Source organism: Dendropsophus ebraccatus, chromosome 4, assembly GCF_027789765.1.
Source record: "Dendropsophus ebraccatus isolate aDenEbr1 chromosome 4, aDenEbr1.pat, whole genome shotgun sequence".
NCBI classification, from domain to species: Eukaryota; Metazoa; Chordata; class Amphibia; order Anura; family Hylidae; genus Dendropsophus; species Dendropsophus ebraccatus.
In genome coordinates, this window is record NC_091457.1 from 23299881 (window position 1) to 23314977 (window position 15097).

Here is a 15097-nt window from a genome sequence, read left to right on the forward strand (position 1 = left end):
CAAAACGTGTGTAAAAGACGCCCCCCCCCCCCCCCCCCCCCCATGAATATGACATCTTGGACACATTGGTGTATCGTACACATTGAGACGACAGAGAAACTGTGGTGTACGGTACACACCATGTAACAAATATACAGGTGAGAGACAGTGTTGTTCTCTTAGGGACAATTTAGATGTCATTTCCAATATTTCTTTCCATTGGCTTTCCTCTATAGGACCGATGTCAGATTCCCATTTTTCCCTCAAGGTCAGTGGGAACTTGTTTAGGTATTTAGAGATAATATGCCTTTATATACAGGAGATCAGACCCTTAGTGATGTCAGAGTCCCTGGCTATATTCATTGAGGGCAAATACTGTACTTCTGATGTGAGTATTTCACCCTCCGCTTCACACATGTGACGTAATTTCAAATATTTATAGAACTGAGTGTGAGGTAGAGCAAATTGGCTTTGAAACTGATCAAAGCGTTTTTAGCCGTCTACCATTATACAGTTACATTATACAGCATAATTCTCACATCTCTCCAGGTGGAAAACCCCTCCAAAAAGTTTAGTTCCCCTAACCATGGGGTGTCCCAAATAGACGTATAGGGTGTATATCCAGTGATACCATAGAGATCTGTGAGTTTCCACCACATCTTATGCATAAGCAATAAAGTTGGTATTTGTGGATTGAGTAATAACAATCTTTTAGCTTCTAACAATTCAAAAATAAAGTCTGACTGTAAATGATGCCCAATAAGGGCCTTGTTTTGGTCTCCCGCTTTACATACATTCCATCCCCTTAGGTGTTGCAATTGGGCCGCCAAAAAATACATGGCTGCATTTGGGATTGCTAAACCCCTGTCATCTTTTGCTCTCTGCAGTGATTGTAACCTGATACGTGGGTGTTGGGAACCCCAATATCAGAGAGCAGAAAATAGCATGAATCTTGTGAAAAAGCAGAGAGGAATACACACTGGGGAATTATACAAGAGATATAATAATTGTGGCATCCAGATCATTTTCTCAAGATTTGTTCTTCCCACCACCGACAATCGTAGTTTGTGCCAAACGGCAAGTTTTGCTGAAATTTACAAATCAAAGGGATTTAGTTTAATTTTTCCTAGGCTTTGATGTCCCTAGAGATGAGTACACCCAGGTATTTAAAAGTGTCAACGCTCTTTAGTGGAATATTTGGGTCTAGTTGTATGACGTCTACTGATTCTATTGGCATGATAACTGACTTGTCCCAGTTTATATTAAGGCCCGAGTAGGTTCCATAGTCATTTATAATGGTCATTGCAGTGGAAAGGAAGGAGGAGGAATCACTCAGATAAAGCAATAAGACGTCGGCATATAGAGCCAGTTTATCTTCTCCTGCTCCCCTCCTGAAGCCAACCACTCCAGGATGGGAGCGCAACAAGGATGCCAAAGGGTCTATAGCCAACGCGAATAATAAATCATTCTGTTATTTTAATATGTCGGACAATTATGCATTCTGTGGTATATCATATAATTTATTATTTTTATGTGTTTTATTTGTAAATTGGGAAAGGTAGGATTTCAATTTTATTAGGGGAGGGGCTTTTGCATAAAAAGTAAAAAAAAAAAATTATGTATATATATATATTTTTTTTAAGTCCCCCTATGGGACTATAACAGGCATCCATTAATTTACTAACACTGATCATTGTCTTGCTATAGTTACACAGTTTGTACGGTTGAAAAAAGACGCATGTCTATCAAGTTCAACCAAGGAGGGGATGAATGCAGGGAAGGGGGATATACAAGGAGGGGATGAATACAGGGAAGGGGGGTATACAAGGAGGGGATGAATACAGGGAAGGGGGGCAGATGATGATAGGTTCTATACATATGCATTTATGTTATTTTGTTCTAAGAACTTGTCTAAGCCTGTTGTGAAGCCCTCTACTGTTTTTGCTGTGACCAGATCCTGGGGTAGACCACAGATTCACAGTTCTCATGGTAAAGAAGGCTTGTCGCCTCTGGAGATTGAACCTTATTTTCTCCAGGTGGAGGCAGCGCCCCCTTGCCCTTTTGAGGGGGTTTCACCCGAAACATCTTTTCCCCATATTTCTTGTAGGGGCCATTTATATATTTAAATAAATAAATTAATTAATCATATCTCCCCTTAAATGTCTCTTCTACAGACTAAACAAATTTAATTCTTTTAATCTCTCCTCATGACTAAGGTTCTTATTCCACAGGACGAGCAGGACCTGATCAACGACGTAAACGAGCACCGATCTGCTAGATCAGCGCTCGTTTACTGGGCCTATTCCTTGGCCCTGATGATCGTGAAACAAGGGCTGCAGGGACATAGTTACCGATGTACTTGCAGCTGTTGCTTCATACATTACCTGTCCGGGCCGCAGGTCTTCTTCTCCCGGTCCCGCGAGCTGCAGCAGCTGCGGAGCGGGGCTGTTTGAACTGACGGACGGCTCAGCCAATCATTGGCCACGGCGGTCCCGGCCAGTGATTGGCTTACCGGTCTGTCAGTTCAGACAGCCCCACTCCGAAGCCGATGCTGCCACGCGGGACCGGGAGAAGACCTGCGGCCCGGACAGGTAATGTATGGTTCTGCTGAAATCGTCGGTCGCCGCGCACCGCTATTCAACCATAGCGATGCGCTGGTGGCGAACAATGATTTTAGGTCTGAACCTAAATGAACGATCAGTCGATGACACGATCATCGGCTGATCGTTCTCTCTATTCCACGGAGCGAAAATCATCCGAATCGGGTAGAATGGGGCCAATTCGGCCGATTATCGCTCTTGTGGAATAGGCCCCTAAGATGCTCCATTCCCCTTATTAGTTTAGTTGCCTGTCTTTGTACCCTCTCCAGCTCTAGGACATCCTTTTTATGAATTGGGTTCCAAAACTGGACAGCATACTCCAGATGAGGCCGGACCAAAGCTTTATAAAGCGGTAATATTGTAGGCCTGTTTTATTGCATGACAATATCCTGCTATCCTTAGAGGCCGCTGACTGACATTGTGTGCTGCTCTGTAGTCTATTATCTACAAGTACCCCCAGATCTTTCTCTACCAGCGACTCTCCCAGTGTAACTCCCCTTAGGACATATGATGCATGCCATAGCATAGTGTTATCTGCGATCATTGCATAGAGCCGGCCTGAGGCAGACTCTATGCTATGATCACCCATCTGATTGCCGAGAGGAAGGTAAGAGACCTCCGTCAGTCACTAAAAATGGTCGGAACCCCCGCATTACACTTCCAGGGTCCCGATTGGACAGTGACAGGAGTGCAGCTCCTGTCAGTGACATTTAAATGCTGTGATCGCTGCATTGAAAGGGTTATTGGTGGGCGGTGCCCGTCATTAACAGTAAGGACCCGGCTGAAATATAACAGGATAAATCATCATAATACAGTGAATTATTATCAAATAGTACAGATCATTTATTGAAAATAAATGACAAAGATATAGAACATTTAGATAACTAATAAGCAGCAATAGTCTTGTCCAGCCAGGTTCTCAGGGAGGTAACTCTAGCGTAAACTCCAGGCATATAAGGATAACAAGTAGGATTTCCCCAGGAGACAACACCAGCCAAGGTCCACGCTCCATTTTTCTGGCATACAAGTGGCCCACCAGAGTCACCCTGAAAATGAGAAGAAAAGAAGTAAGTATATATACAGTTAATACAATTTGTTTTCTATGGGTTATATTAGGTGCACAACAGCTTCTTTACATGTGCTCCAGTATAATGGGGGATGTTGAAAGCTCTTACATAGGCTGTATACCAGCTTTTATGAGAGGCCTGCAGTGTGTACTGTGTGGAGGTCAGTGTGTGCCGGCACCATGTGGACTATATCTGTGGTTTATGATTTCTCTTCCTTGATGAAACTCCTGCTCAATCAGGTAAGGAAAACCCCATATACCAGACCGGAGTCTCTGAGTCTCTTTCAATCTTAGCCAGGGTTTGACCGAATGTTTAAGGTGTAGGGTGGTCTGTGGTACTGAAAGGTATATAACTACATAGTATAGCTACATTGTAACTACATAGTATAGCTAAAAAATCACAATCATCAAGTTTAACCAATGGAAGTGAGAAAGTGTGAATGAAGGGATGGAGTATGGGTAACGGCAGACCAGATTTCTATACTTCTATCTATACACTAATGTTATTATGTTTGAAGAATTTTGTGAAAATTAAAGTACTGTATATTCACACGGAGCAAAATCGGTGGAATTTCCATGGCGGAGCCCTGTGCTGTGGAATCCCACCTGCCTCAGTGTCAAACAGTGTGTCTATGGAGGGCCGCGGAGAGTGAAGGTGCACAAGACCTCCCATAGACACACTGTTTGACACTGAGGCAGGCGGGATTCCACAGCAGAGGGCTCCGCCATGGAAATTCCACCGATTTTGCTCAGTGTGAACATACCCTTAGTTAGCAAAATCGGATGTATTGTGAGAAAACAGACAGGACATGACTAGAGATGCGTGATGTCATACCTTGCAGGTGTCGGCGCCAGTTGCTCCAGCACAGATCATGTTGCTCTGGATTTTTGGATAATCACTTCCAAAATATCTCTGACAGTCAGTATTGGTGAGAAGAGGCAGAGCCACCTGCTGCAGTTTACTTGGTTCTGTTTGTGCTAAAAATAATAAATAACATTGAGGTTGACCTACATATTATGTCTGGGATTCTGATAATCAAGGTGCCGTCATGCTATGCCCAGCTAGGTATTGCTATATGTCTGGCATTTACTTACCTACACCATTTATGTATCCCCATCCAGTAGTGACACATCTCTCCCCTGCACTGAATACATCAGCACTAGCAGCAATGCACACAGGGGACACACGAGCGGTGATAGTAGCAGGGCTGCTCAGCTTCACAAGTGCAATGTCATTTGTAATGGTTATAGGGTTATAGCCGGGGTGTGTGAAGACCTGTGAAATAAACAAATTTATTTTATTTTTAATATAAAATAAATAAATTTAAAATAAATGAATAATAAACATTCTAGTGTTTCCACTTACCCGAGCAATGGATTTAGTCTGAATAGGCTCAGCAGAGGAGGAGAAGTCATATTCACCCAGTATTACACGTTCAGAAGTTCTGTATATAGAGATTGACAACCATTTTAGTGACTTCACTAGTTTTTTTTGCGTTATAGGATATTTATGATATCTAGAGTTCTATAATGTCACACATACAGTTTTATCACCACTTCTCTCTATTTGTAGGATATACACAAAGCTTTACTATACAGTGGACAGTATATTATAGCTTTCTCTCTCTCTCTCATATATATATATCTATTAATTACTTCATGAACATTCACAGTTATTCCATTTGAATGTTCATTGTTTCCTGGTAAAGTAGCCACATCAGTGTGAAGAGAGGCCCCCATCATCGAGTCTATGTCAAGTTTTTGTAGCTGTATTGTGATATATAACTAGAAAGCGTTGGTTCCATCCATCACCCTTAAGGCCCTTTTACACAAATCGATTATCACCCGCATTCAGCCGATATTGGCCGTTACGGACGATAATCTCTACGTGTAATAGAAGACAATGATCAGCCGACATGCACAGTGTCGGCTGATCATTGTCTTTCAACATGTTGAAAGAGGAACGATGCAGATAGCAACGATCTGCTGCCATCATTCCGTGTAATAGGATCTAAAGATTGACCAGGGAGCCCCCCTCAGCTCCCCGTGGCCGTCCACACTTACCTGCTCACTGTCGGCGCTTGTAATAGCATTGGCAGCAAGGAACGAGGAGCAAGCAAGCACTGACCTAACAGGTCAGTGCTCGCTTGCTCCCTATCATCGCCTGTGTAATAGGGGCTTTAGGGTCCTATTAGACTAAGCGATTTTTAACAATTAGTAATTAACGATCGTTAATAAGATTTATTTTTAACCTGTTAATTGTTAACCTGAAATCATTCACCATGTTACTCAGAACGGTAGTCGTTACGATAGTTACATTGATCGTTACTACAATTCTTTACTCCATATAATCCCAGCAAAAGGAACGATGTGCAATTACACTGAACAAATGCGGAACTAGAGCAAACAATTAGTGAACAATTAGAGAATAATTTGTGAACAGTTAACGATAATTTTAGGGTCAGATCTAAATGAACGATCAACAACACTTGAATGATTTTTTGATCATTGCCTGCACTTACATACAAATGATTATCTCTTAAGTTCCGACAATTGAACAATTTTTCACACGCTAATCATCCCGTGTAGTAGTGCCCTTACGCAGTACTTTCTCCTTCTGCTACACTATCTGCATGTCTTGTGTCCATATCTTTACATCACATCATTGGGTTGTATGACATCAAACTCCATATACTGAATATTACAGGAATTAGTGAAATAACTACAAAAATATAACATAATGAAATTCCATGCCACTTGGCAGAATGGCATGGGCCCAGTTATTGTACCAACTTGTGGAGATCCCAGTTGGCAACATGTGGGTGTCTCACTTTATTAATCCCCATCGCTCTGTGGGGGATTTATTATAAAACAAATGATATGTATGACTCACCTGACATCACAGTGAGCAGCTGTGACAACCCAGAGATCGCTGATCAGAGAACCACCACAGTAGTGGGCTCCAGTGCTGGTCTATAGATGTGTAATAAAAACCATCAGAACAAGGTTCATCTTTATCACCAAGGATTTTACTTTTCTAATCTGTATGATCTGTACAATTCATTTATCTATATATCTGCTGTTTCCAAATTCCTGATATATAAAAACATATATAATAGCCCCCCTAATAGAAATTCATTGATAAATCAATAAATAGATCATAATAAAAAATAATAATAATAATAAAAAAAAACACGTCTTTGAGACACATGAAAAGTTTTCATCAGTGGGATCCCAGCTGCTGAGACCCCCACAGATTAGGAGTGGGGAGCAGCACATGGCAGCGCACCAAGCAGCCCTATAGACATATAAAGGAGCCGGCTAGATGGAGATTGCTGTGAGCCAGAGAGTAAAATGAACTACGATACCACACAATTCTTCAGGATCTCCTGTTTCAACAATAGGCCTCTCAGCGCCCCGCTCTGTACTGATGAGGGGAAATAACAACGAAAGATCTCACCAGCGATAAATAGACTTTCCCATTGGAGAGATTTCTGGTTTGGCATATATTCCTAGTCAATGTTCTAAAATCTTTTATTTAGCTTGAAACACAAACTTGAAGGGAGAACCCGTGTGCCACTGCTTGGTATATATGCATGTAGGTTGGCACGAATGTTATGTGTATTACGGGGTAATCTGTGGATGAAGTTGCTATACTGCATTTTGGTCACTAGTTGTCACTATCTTTTCTTTCATAGCAAGCACATGCTCTCTTTTACTTTTATATTGTCCATATAAAAAGAGGGAAAAAAATCATACAGTATATAATATCCCAGTACATTACCTGCAGAGACACCTGCCATGGCCAAGACCCAGAAACTGCATCCTCACCATTCACAATCTTGGAATTACCAGAAATAACTGGCCTGATTCTTGGCACACCACAACCTGAGGAATAAGTACATAATAGCTTTCAATGGAAGGAACTAGTCATCTCCATAATATATCATAATACTAAATACCCCTACTTACCATAGCTGCCCCCTAACAGGACAAAGCAGGACAGAAGCCACAGAAATGCCATAGTGAGAAGTGGAGGATGAACGGGATTTGTGCAGCTTATATACCCACAAGTAGCCATTCACACATAGAGCTTTACTAGAGATAGGAGCGTCCATGTTCTTATCACACAACCTTGTACTGATATAGAAAATGTCGAAATGTGGAGGTAGAGGAAACTATGAGTGTGAGACAGGTGTTACCAGAGGAGCAGGACGTCATTGTATCCACATTACGCGATTGGTTTTTTATAGCCGTATTAGGTTATTATCCTTATATACACTGCTCAAAAAAATACAAGAAACACTCAAATAACACGTTCTAGATCTAAATGAATCAACTATGTTGAATGTGCTGACAACAGAATCACAAAAATTTAGACACACAAAATTAAAGAGGAAAACACACTACAGGCTGATGCAACTTTGATGTAATGTTCTTAAAACAAGTCAAAATGAGGCTCAGTGGGATGTGTGGCCTCCAGTGCCTGTATGACCTTCCTATAACACCTGGGCATGCTCCTGAGGTTGCAGATGGTTTCCTCAGGAATCTCCTCCCAGACCTGGACTAAAGCATCCGCCAACTCCTGGACAGCCTGTGCTGCAACGTGACACTGGTGGATGGAGCGAGACCTGATCTTCATTTTGCAGGAACTGCTGACACACTCCAGCCACATGGTGTCTAGCATTGTCCTGCATTCTCACAAGTGGTCTGAGGATCTCATTTAGGTACCTAATGGCAGTCAGGCTACCTCTGGCATGCACATGGAGGGCTGTGCGGTCCTCCAAAGCAATGAGAAAACTGATACTGAAGGGGCATGTAGGGTGTTAAGGGCATAGGTGAAGGCTTCAAATAAAAAAAAAAAAAACATCTTTGTAACTGCATAGAGATGAGCAAGTAGGGAAATATTCCAAAGCTCAAAATTCAATTAGAACAGACCGCAATGTTCGACTATTCGATCGAATATCGAACCCATTAAGTCTATGGAAGAAAAATGCTTGTTTCTTGGTAATCTCCAAGTTGTCGAATTTAGGTTTCCAAGTCCATAATGACACCTCAGAAGTTGATGCACACACCTCTGGAAGGCAACTGGGACAGCAAGGGAAGCATGCCTGGGTGCATCTAACATGAAAATATATGGCGACTGGTGCCAGATGTTTTACTGCTTTCAGTGAGGCGCAGCGGACAATCAACTACTGCGACATTACTAACTAAAACAAAACAGTACAACACAAGTCTATGCAAGATAATTATAACCTGTGTGACCGACTTTCTGTATCACTATCTGAAATGCTGCTAGACAGTCTATGCACTATCCAATGGAGGAAGCAGCTATATGCTGTTTGTGCTGTGTAGTAGCCTTGATAAGGGCTTTTATGGTCTCTCCTGCCAACAATCTTCTAAAATCTGCACTGTTCCCACTCTAGAATATTTCCTCTCAACTACCTGTAACACGTCCACTGAAGGAGGAAGTGGATACACTGAAGCATATTCTTCACAATGAGCAGCCGCTGCTTGCCTGTCTGTAAGAATAAGCTGATGTGCTGGTAGCCAGTTGATCTGCAGATAAATGCTGTGCTGTGTATAATTGTAGCCCTAACAAGGGCTTTTGGGGTCTTGCCTGACTACACTCAGCTAAATCCTTACTCTCCCTGATTCAATCTCTCTCCCTGACTACCTTCAAGATGGCATCTGATGACGAGCAGGAAAAGCCAAGTTCTTAAACCCTGGAGGTCACATGAGTAAGCCAGCCAATGAATGTAGACGCGGTTCTCGCGATGCCAGCGTGCTCCTAGGGCCTGTCCCCCCACCACATAATTAACTGGCTGAAAAAAAATGCGCCAGGAGAGGTGGGAGGGGAAACTAATTTTTATTGCATTTTCGGTCGGCTGCTCGATCAAAAACAAGTATTTTGAATAGTGTAGTATTCGATCAAATACTACTTGCTCATTTCTATAACTATATAAAATGGGATACAAGTCTTGGTAAATTCAATGACGTCCCGCTCCTCTGGTAACACCTGTCTCACCTACACATAGTGTCCTTTACCTCCACATTTCTACATTTTCTATATCAGTACAAGGTTGTGTGATAAGAACATGGACGCTCCTATCTCTAGTAAAGCTCTATGTGTGATTGGCTACTTGTGGATATATAAGCTGCGCAAATCCCGTTCATCCTCCACTTCTCACTATGGCATTTCTGTGGCTTCTGTCCTGCTTTGTCCTGTTAGGGGGCAGCTATGGTAAGTAGAGGCATTCAGTATTATAATATATTATGGAGATCACTAGTTCCTTCCATCGATAGCTATTATGTACATATTCCTCAGGTTGTGGTGTGCCAAGCATCAAGCCAGTCATTTCTGGTTATGCCAGGGTTGTGAATGGTGAGGATGCAGTTTCTGGGTCGTGGCCATGGCAGGTGTCTCTGCAGGTAATGTACTGTGATCTTATATACTGTATAAATGACTTATTTTAATATCCACTACATAAAAGTAAGAGAGAGAACAGACATGTAAGAGATTTCTTGACACTTACTATGGCCGCCATTCATAACACAAAGTAGACTGAGCAGGTGAAATTCAATCTTATGTAGTTCTGCTCCATAGAGTAATTGTCTTCAGGAAACTAACGTTGTATCCTCCATATATTACTATTATATATTACTATAAGGAAGTATTAGTCAGTGTGTTTGGTTACATCGCTATTTACATGTCTACAGATCTCAGAAGGAGCTTGTATTTGTTCTTGTATCTTGAATTTAGTTATTTTGAGTTATTAGAAGCTTAAAAGTTACCCGGGCACCATTGGAATAGTGGCAGCTGGGGATTACTTACTACAGAAATACAATGCTACCCAATACTGCCAGGATATAACTAGATTGTGGACTGTTAATAGACTTCTCAATAAACATCACTGGGGACTATTGTATGTTTTCTAGTGTATTGGGATTTTTTGTATACATGATGTCTGATTAAAGAACTATAAAGAGGAATAAAACAAAAGAAAAATTAGATCAAAGCCGAACCTTGTTCTGATGGTTTTTATTACACATCTATAGACCAGTACTGGAGCCCACTACTGTGGGGGTTCTCTGATCCGCGATCTCTGGGTTCTCACTGCTGCTCACTGTGAGGTCAGGTAAGCCATGTATCATATATATTATAGTAAAGATCTTCTGAAATCCCTCTGGGACATAGAGAAGACCGACTAGACAGGGATTGGGGAGGTCAGACACCCACATCCTTCCAGCTGGGACCTCCACAAGTTGGCCGATAAAGGTGCTCATGACCCTACCAAGTGTTATGGGATTTCAGCATGCTGTCTTTATTACTTTCCATAGTAGTCAATATATGGATTCTGACATCATATAACTCAATGATGTACATTTAAGATAAAGACACCGAACAAGTATATTGTATACAAGTAAGAGAAAGAACTCACTTAGGGTATGTTCTAGCTGAAGAATAGACGAGGAATTGAAGAAGAAAGTTTTCTGCTTGAAATTTCCTCTTCTTCAGATCTGGCAGAATAGGCGCTGAATTCGAGCAAAAGCAGCCAAAAGCCCCAATGACTTCTATGGGATTTCTCTAGTGGAATCCCCCCAAAGAATTGACATGTTAATTCTTTGGGAGGAAAGCAAATCTGCGGCGTAACTTCTGCTGTATGAACAACAGAGCTGAAATCCCATTAACACAACAGAAAATTATTATCCATACATACATACATACATACATACATACTGTGGCTATGCTGGTAACAGTTGTAAATGGTATACATGGTATATATGTATTACACTGGAGTACTGTACATCTCATCAATGTACTGTAATTCTGGGTGAATATGACTTCTCCTCCTCTGCTGAGCCTATTCAGACTAAACCCATTGCTCGGGTAAGCGGAAACACTACACACATGCTGTTAATATTCTTGTCACAAATAAAAAATTTACATAAAGTGATTTTAAGGCAGATTTATTTTACAGGTCGTCAACCACCCCGGCTATAACCCTTTTGCCATTACATATGACATTGCACTTGTGAAGCTGAGCAGCCCTGCTACTATCACCGCTCGTGTGTCCCCTGTGTGCATTGCCGCTAGTGCTGATGTATTCAGTGCAGGGGAGAGATGTGTCACTACTGGATGGGGATACATAAATGGTATAGGTAAGTAATAGTAATATACCAAGATGGATATAACATGACATCACCCTGATTGGCAGAATCCCAGACATAATATGTAGGTCAACCTCAATGTTATTTTGACTTTCAGCACAAACAAGACCAAGCAAACTGCAGCAGGTGGCTCTGCCTCTTCTCACCAATACTGACTGTCAGAAACACTTCGGAAGTGATTATCCAACAGTCCAGAGCAACATGGTCTGTGCCGGAGCAGCTGGAGCCGTCTCCTGCAAGGTATGTCCTGTCTATTATCTACATAACTCACATTTCTCCAGCTATTGCAGACTAATCTGAATAGGCCCCTCAGTCACAGCAAACTGCACTTACATAGATTGATCGTACAGTGGTGCCTTGGATTATGAGCATAATTCATTCCAGCACTGCACTTGTAATTCAAATCCACTCTCAAACCACAGCAAATTTTCCAATAAGAAATCTTAAAAATGCAGACAATTGGTTCCACACCCCAAAAATAATGATTTTATATTCTGAACAACCTGTAAAACAAATGAAACAAACATTTAGAAACAGCAGAATATGTGATATTATAAGTAACTGTACAGTATAACAAACATCATGTGGAGTATAATGTACAGTAAGTGCATAAACCCGAAAACCAGCAGCAGTTTGTAGATACAGGATGGAACTGCAGATCCCCATAATGCATTAGCATAGTACAACCAGGACTGACAGAGACTGCAGGGAGCATGAAGGAAAGAGCAGGGCAGATGTGGGCACATACATGCAGCACTCTCTGTCCGGGGAGAGAAGGGTTACAGCTATGGAGAGATTACCTCCAAAGTCCTGTCCCCTGATGTAAGCCCCAGCCTGAAGTAGAACTGCCATGTTTGCCATGGAAGGTGAGGGAGACTTCCTGGGTCAGAGTACAGTGCTGTAGACCCTGCTATGCAGACCATGCCGCTCCACCACTTCCCCTCCCACCCAGTACAGGGAGCTCTTACACCAAAGCAAAGCTCTTAAACCAGGTCACAATTTTTAAAAACTGTGAGCTCTTAAACCAAAATGCTCTTAAACCAAGTTACCACTGTATATGCAAATGTAAGAAAGTGCCTCACATCACTTTCTCATGACGCTTCTTCATAAATTAATTAAGTCCATATTGAGATCAGCTGACCACAAAAAATGTATATAAAGGGGAGGGGGGAGATACTGATTAGATGTTATAAGAGGTACACTTCCCCCAGTGCTGAACTCCCAGCTGATCAGAGGTGTTCTGTATTGTCCTCCATGCTGCTGCCCTTTTTGAGTGTGTACAATAGAGACACAGTGAAGCAGGATCCCCTGTGAATGTGTGCAGTGTATGGAGGACATCATATCAGCTAGTGTCAGGAATAAGTGAGAATTAGAAATAAAGCCTACAGAGGATAGAACAGGTATAGCTGCCACATACAAGTTATGTTATGGCCAAATATAGTGTTACTCCTTATGTACATACAGCAGAGGATCCTGAAAAGGTACATGAAATTGCAGATATACTTTAAGGACAACAATTACATTTACAACAATCCCATTACTGATAGACCTCTCTATGTATCACTGGAAGCAATAAGTGCTGGCAGGTACAGCAAGATTATTATTATTATTATTATTATTATTATTATTATTATTATTGTTGCGTTACTGAATAATAAGCCAACAGGATAATTTCATGTGTAGTGAACATATCATTTACATCGGTCAGTATCAGAGGAGCCATAACATCTGCAGGTCTCCTATATGTGTATGCATTGCCTGATCACATATAGCTATTGCATCTGACTACCCTGTGTGACAGATCTGTATCCCCCATTAGAGTGGGTTCACACTGAGGAATTCTCGCGGATAAATTCCGCAGAATTCCGTCGGCTCCATAGACACCATTCTATGGGCTGGCTGATTCCGCATTCCACCGAAAGAATTGATGTGTCAATTCTTTTGGCTGAATGCGCAATCCGCCCGTGCATAGAATGGTGTCTATGGCACGGGCGTACAGGTAACGGAATTCCACGGAATTTATCCACGAGAATTCCTCAGTGTGAACCCACCCTTATACTGGAGCTCAGGTAAAGATGCTAATGTGCACCTTACAAAAGCCATAGAAAACACACTTTTTTTCTTCTGATTTTCAGGGTGACTCTGGTGGGCCTCTTGTATGCCAGAGAAATGGAGCTTGGACCTTGGCTGGTGTTGTATCCTGGAGAAATCCTATTTGTCCTACTTCTTTCCCTGTAGTTTTTGCTAGAGTTACCTCCCTGAGATCCTGGCTGGATCAGACTATTGCTGCCTACTAAAGACCCAAATATTATATTCTCCTATTGTCAATAAACTGGTTTCATTGACTGTATTTTTCACTTACCTCTTGACACCTTAAAGGGAACCAATTAGCTATTTTGGCTAATATAGGGGGGAGGGGGGGGGGGGTCAAATTTGGTCAGCTCTCCTAGAGCACCATTCACACTAGGCAGGAGCACGTTGCTATGGCTGAAGTTGCAAACACACAAAAAAAATGCAACAGCTCACAGCAATGGCAAGATACAGACCCACTACAGACATGAAAATAGTTAAAATCAGCCCCCCCATCTGCCAAAAAAAACTTCCACAAAAATAATGAGGCTCTTGGTTACCATTTGAAAATGGTGCAAACTACCCCACCACATTACAGTGGCCTCACACACGGGGCAGTCCTACACTGTACTATGGCCTCTCCATGGCATAAAATACGCTTATGCTCTGGGCATGCAAGATCTGTCTTATACCGGCACAAGTAATTACACCACCTGAGTGAGGTAGGTGGAGTGCACAACCAAGTAGAGGCAGCCAATCCCCCAACTGAAACACAAAAAAAAAGGACAAATTTGGTCTTCTAACTATTTTCTTGTCTGTAGTGGATCTGTATCTTGCCACAGTATAACTCTCCTCCCTCCCCTTGGATGCCCCCAGTTTAACTCTTCCCTCTCCCCTTGGATACTCCCAGTATAACTCCCCCTCCTACTTGGATGTATATTAAATGAACCCCCCTCAGGGACCCCTTGAATTAACCCCTCGGTCCCTACACTAATGCCCCTTGTCTGAGCAAAGTTAAAGAGGATGTACCACCAGGTACATCCTCTTTAACCTGAAGCCACAGATCAAATGGCGTCTGCACAGGGAAGCCGATGCCGCGGTCCGTTTTCTTGACCGAGGCGCGGTTCTCGTGCATGGCGCCGTTCTATGCATCGGTAACGGCCGGTGCTCAAGCACTGTAGGTAGGCCGGACCGCCCCCAGTGGAAGGAA

At 42.2% G+C, this 15097-nt stretch overlaps 2 protein-coding genes across 2 annotated transcripts; one reads left to right on the plus strand and one right to left on the minus strand.

Annotated features, from left to right (window-relative positions):
* Positions 1 to 3463: 3463 nt before the first annotated feature.
* LOC138789230 (chymotrypsinogen 2-like) lies at positions 3464 to 7669 on the minus strand. Its single transcript, XM_069967839.1, has 7 exons — positions 7618 to 7669; positions 7430 to 7533; positions 6539 to 6618; positions 5012 to 5090; positions 4741 to 4921; positions 4481 to 4623; positions 3464 to 3625 (listed from the first exon to the last, which is right to left on the minus strand). Exons 1-7 carry the CDS (start codon positions 7667 to 7669, stop codon positions 3464 to 3466), a joined length of 801 nt encoding a protein of 266 aa, XP_069823940.1.
* A 2149-nt stretch (positions 7670 to 9818) lies between these two features.
* LOC138789512 (chymotrypsinogen 2-like) lies at positions 9819 to 14167 on the plus strand. Its single transcript, XM_069968191.1, has 7 exons — positions 9819 to 9889; positions 9974 to 10077; positions 10705 to 10777; positions 11451 to 11536; positions 11628 to 11808; positions 11915 to 12057; positions 13953 to 14167. The coding sequence occupies exons 1-7, from the start codon at positions 9838 to 9840 to the stop codon at positions 14112 to 14114; spliced, it is 801 nt and encodes a 266-aa protein (XP_069824292.1). The 5' UTR covers positions 9819 to 9837; the 3' UTR covers positions 14115 to 14167.
* The last annotated feature ends 930 nt before the right edge of the window (positions 14168 to 15097 follow it).

Bases quoted from the DNA above. Each gene is read 5' to 3' on its own strand.
- LOC138789512 (XM_069968191.1), top strand. From the start codon at position 9,838: ATGGCATTTCTGTGGCTTCTGTCCTGCTTTGTCCTGTTAGGGGGCAGC. The intron at 10,778-11,450 runs AGGTCAGGTAAG...CACTGGAGTACT, and splicing joins TCTCACTGCTGCTCACTGTG to GTACATCTCATCAATGTACT. The intron at 12,058-13,952 runs GTATGTCCTGTC...TCTGATTTTCAG, and splicing joins CTGGAGCCGTCTCCTGCAAG to GGTGACTCTGGTGGGCCTCT.
- LOC138789230 (XM_069967839.1), bottom strand. From the start codon at position 7,669: ATGGCATTTCTGTGGCTTCTGTCCTGCTTTGTCCTGTTAGGGGGCAGC. The intron at 6,619-7,429 runs GTAATGTACTGG...ACACATCTATAG, and splicing joins CATGGCAGGTGTCTCTGCAG to ACCAGCACTGGAGCCCACTA. The intron at 4,922-5,011 runs GTAAGTGGAAAC...TTTATTTCACAG, and splicing joins AGACTAAATCCATTGCTCGG to GTCTTCACACACCCCGGCTA.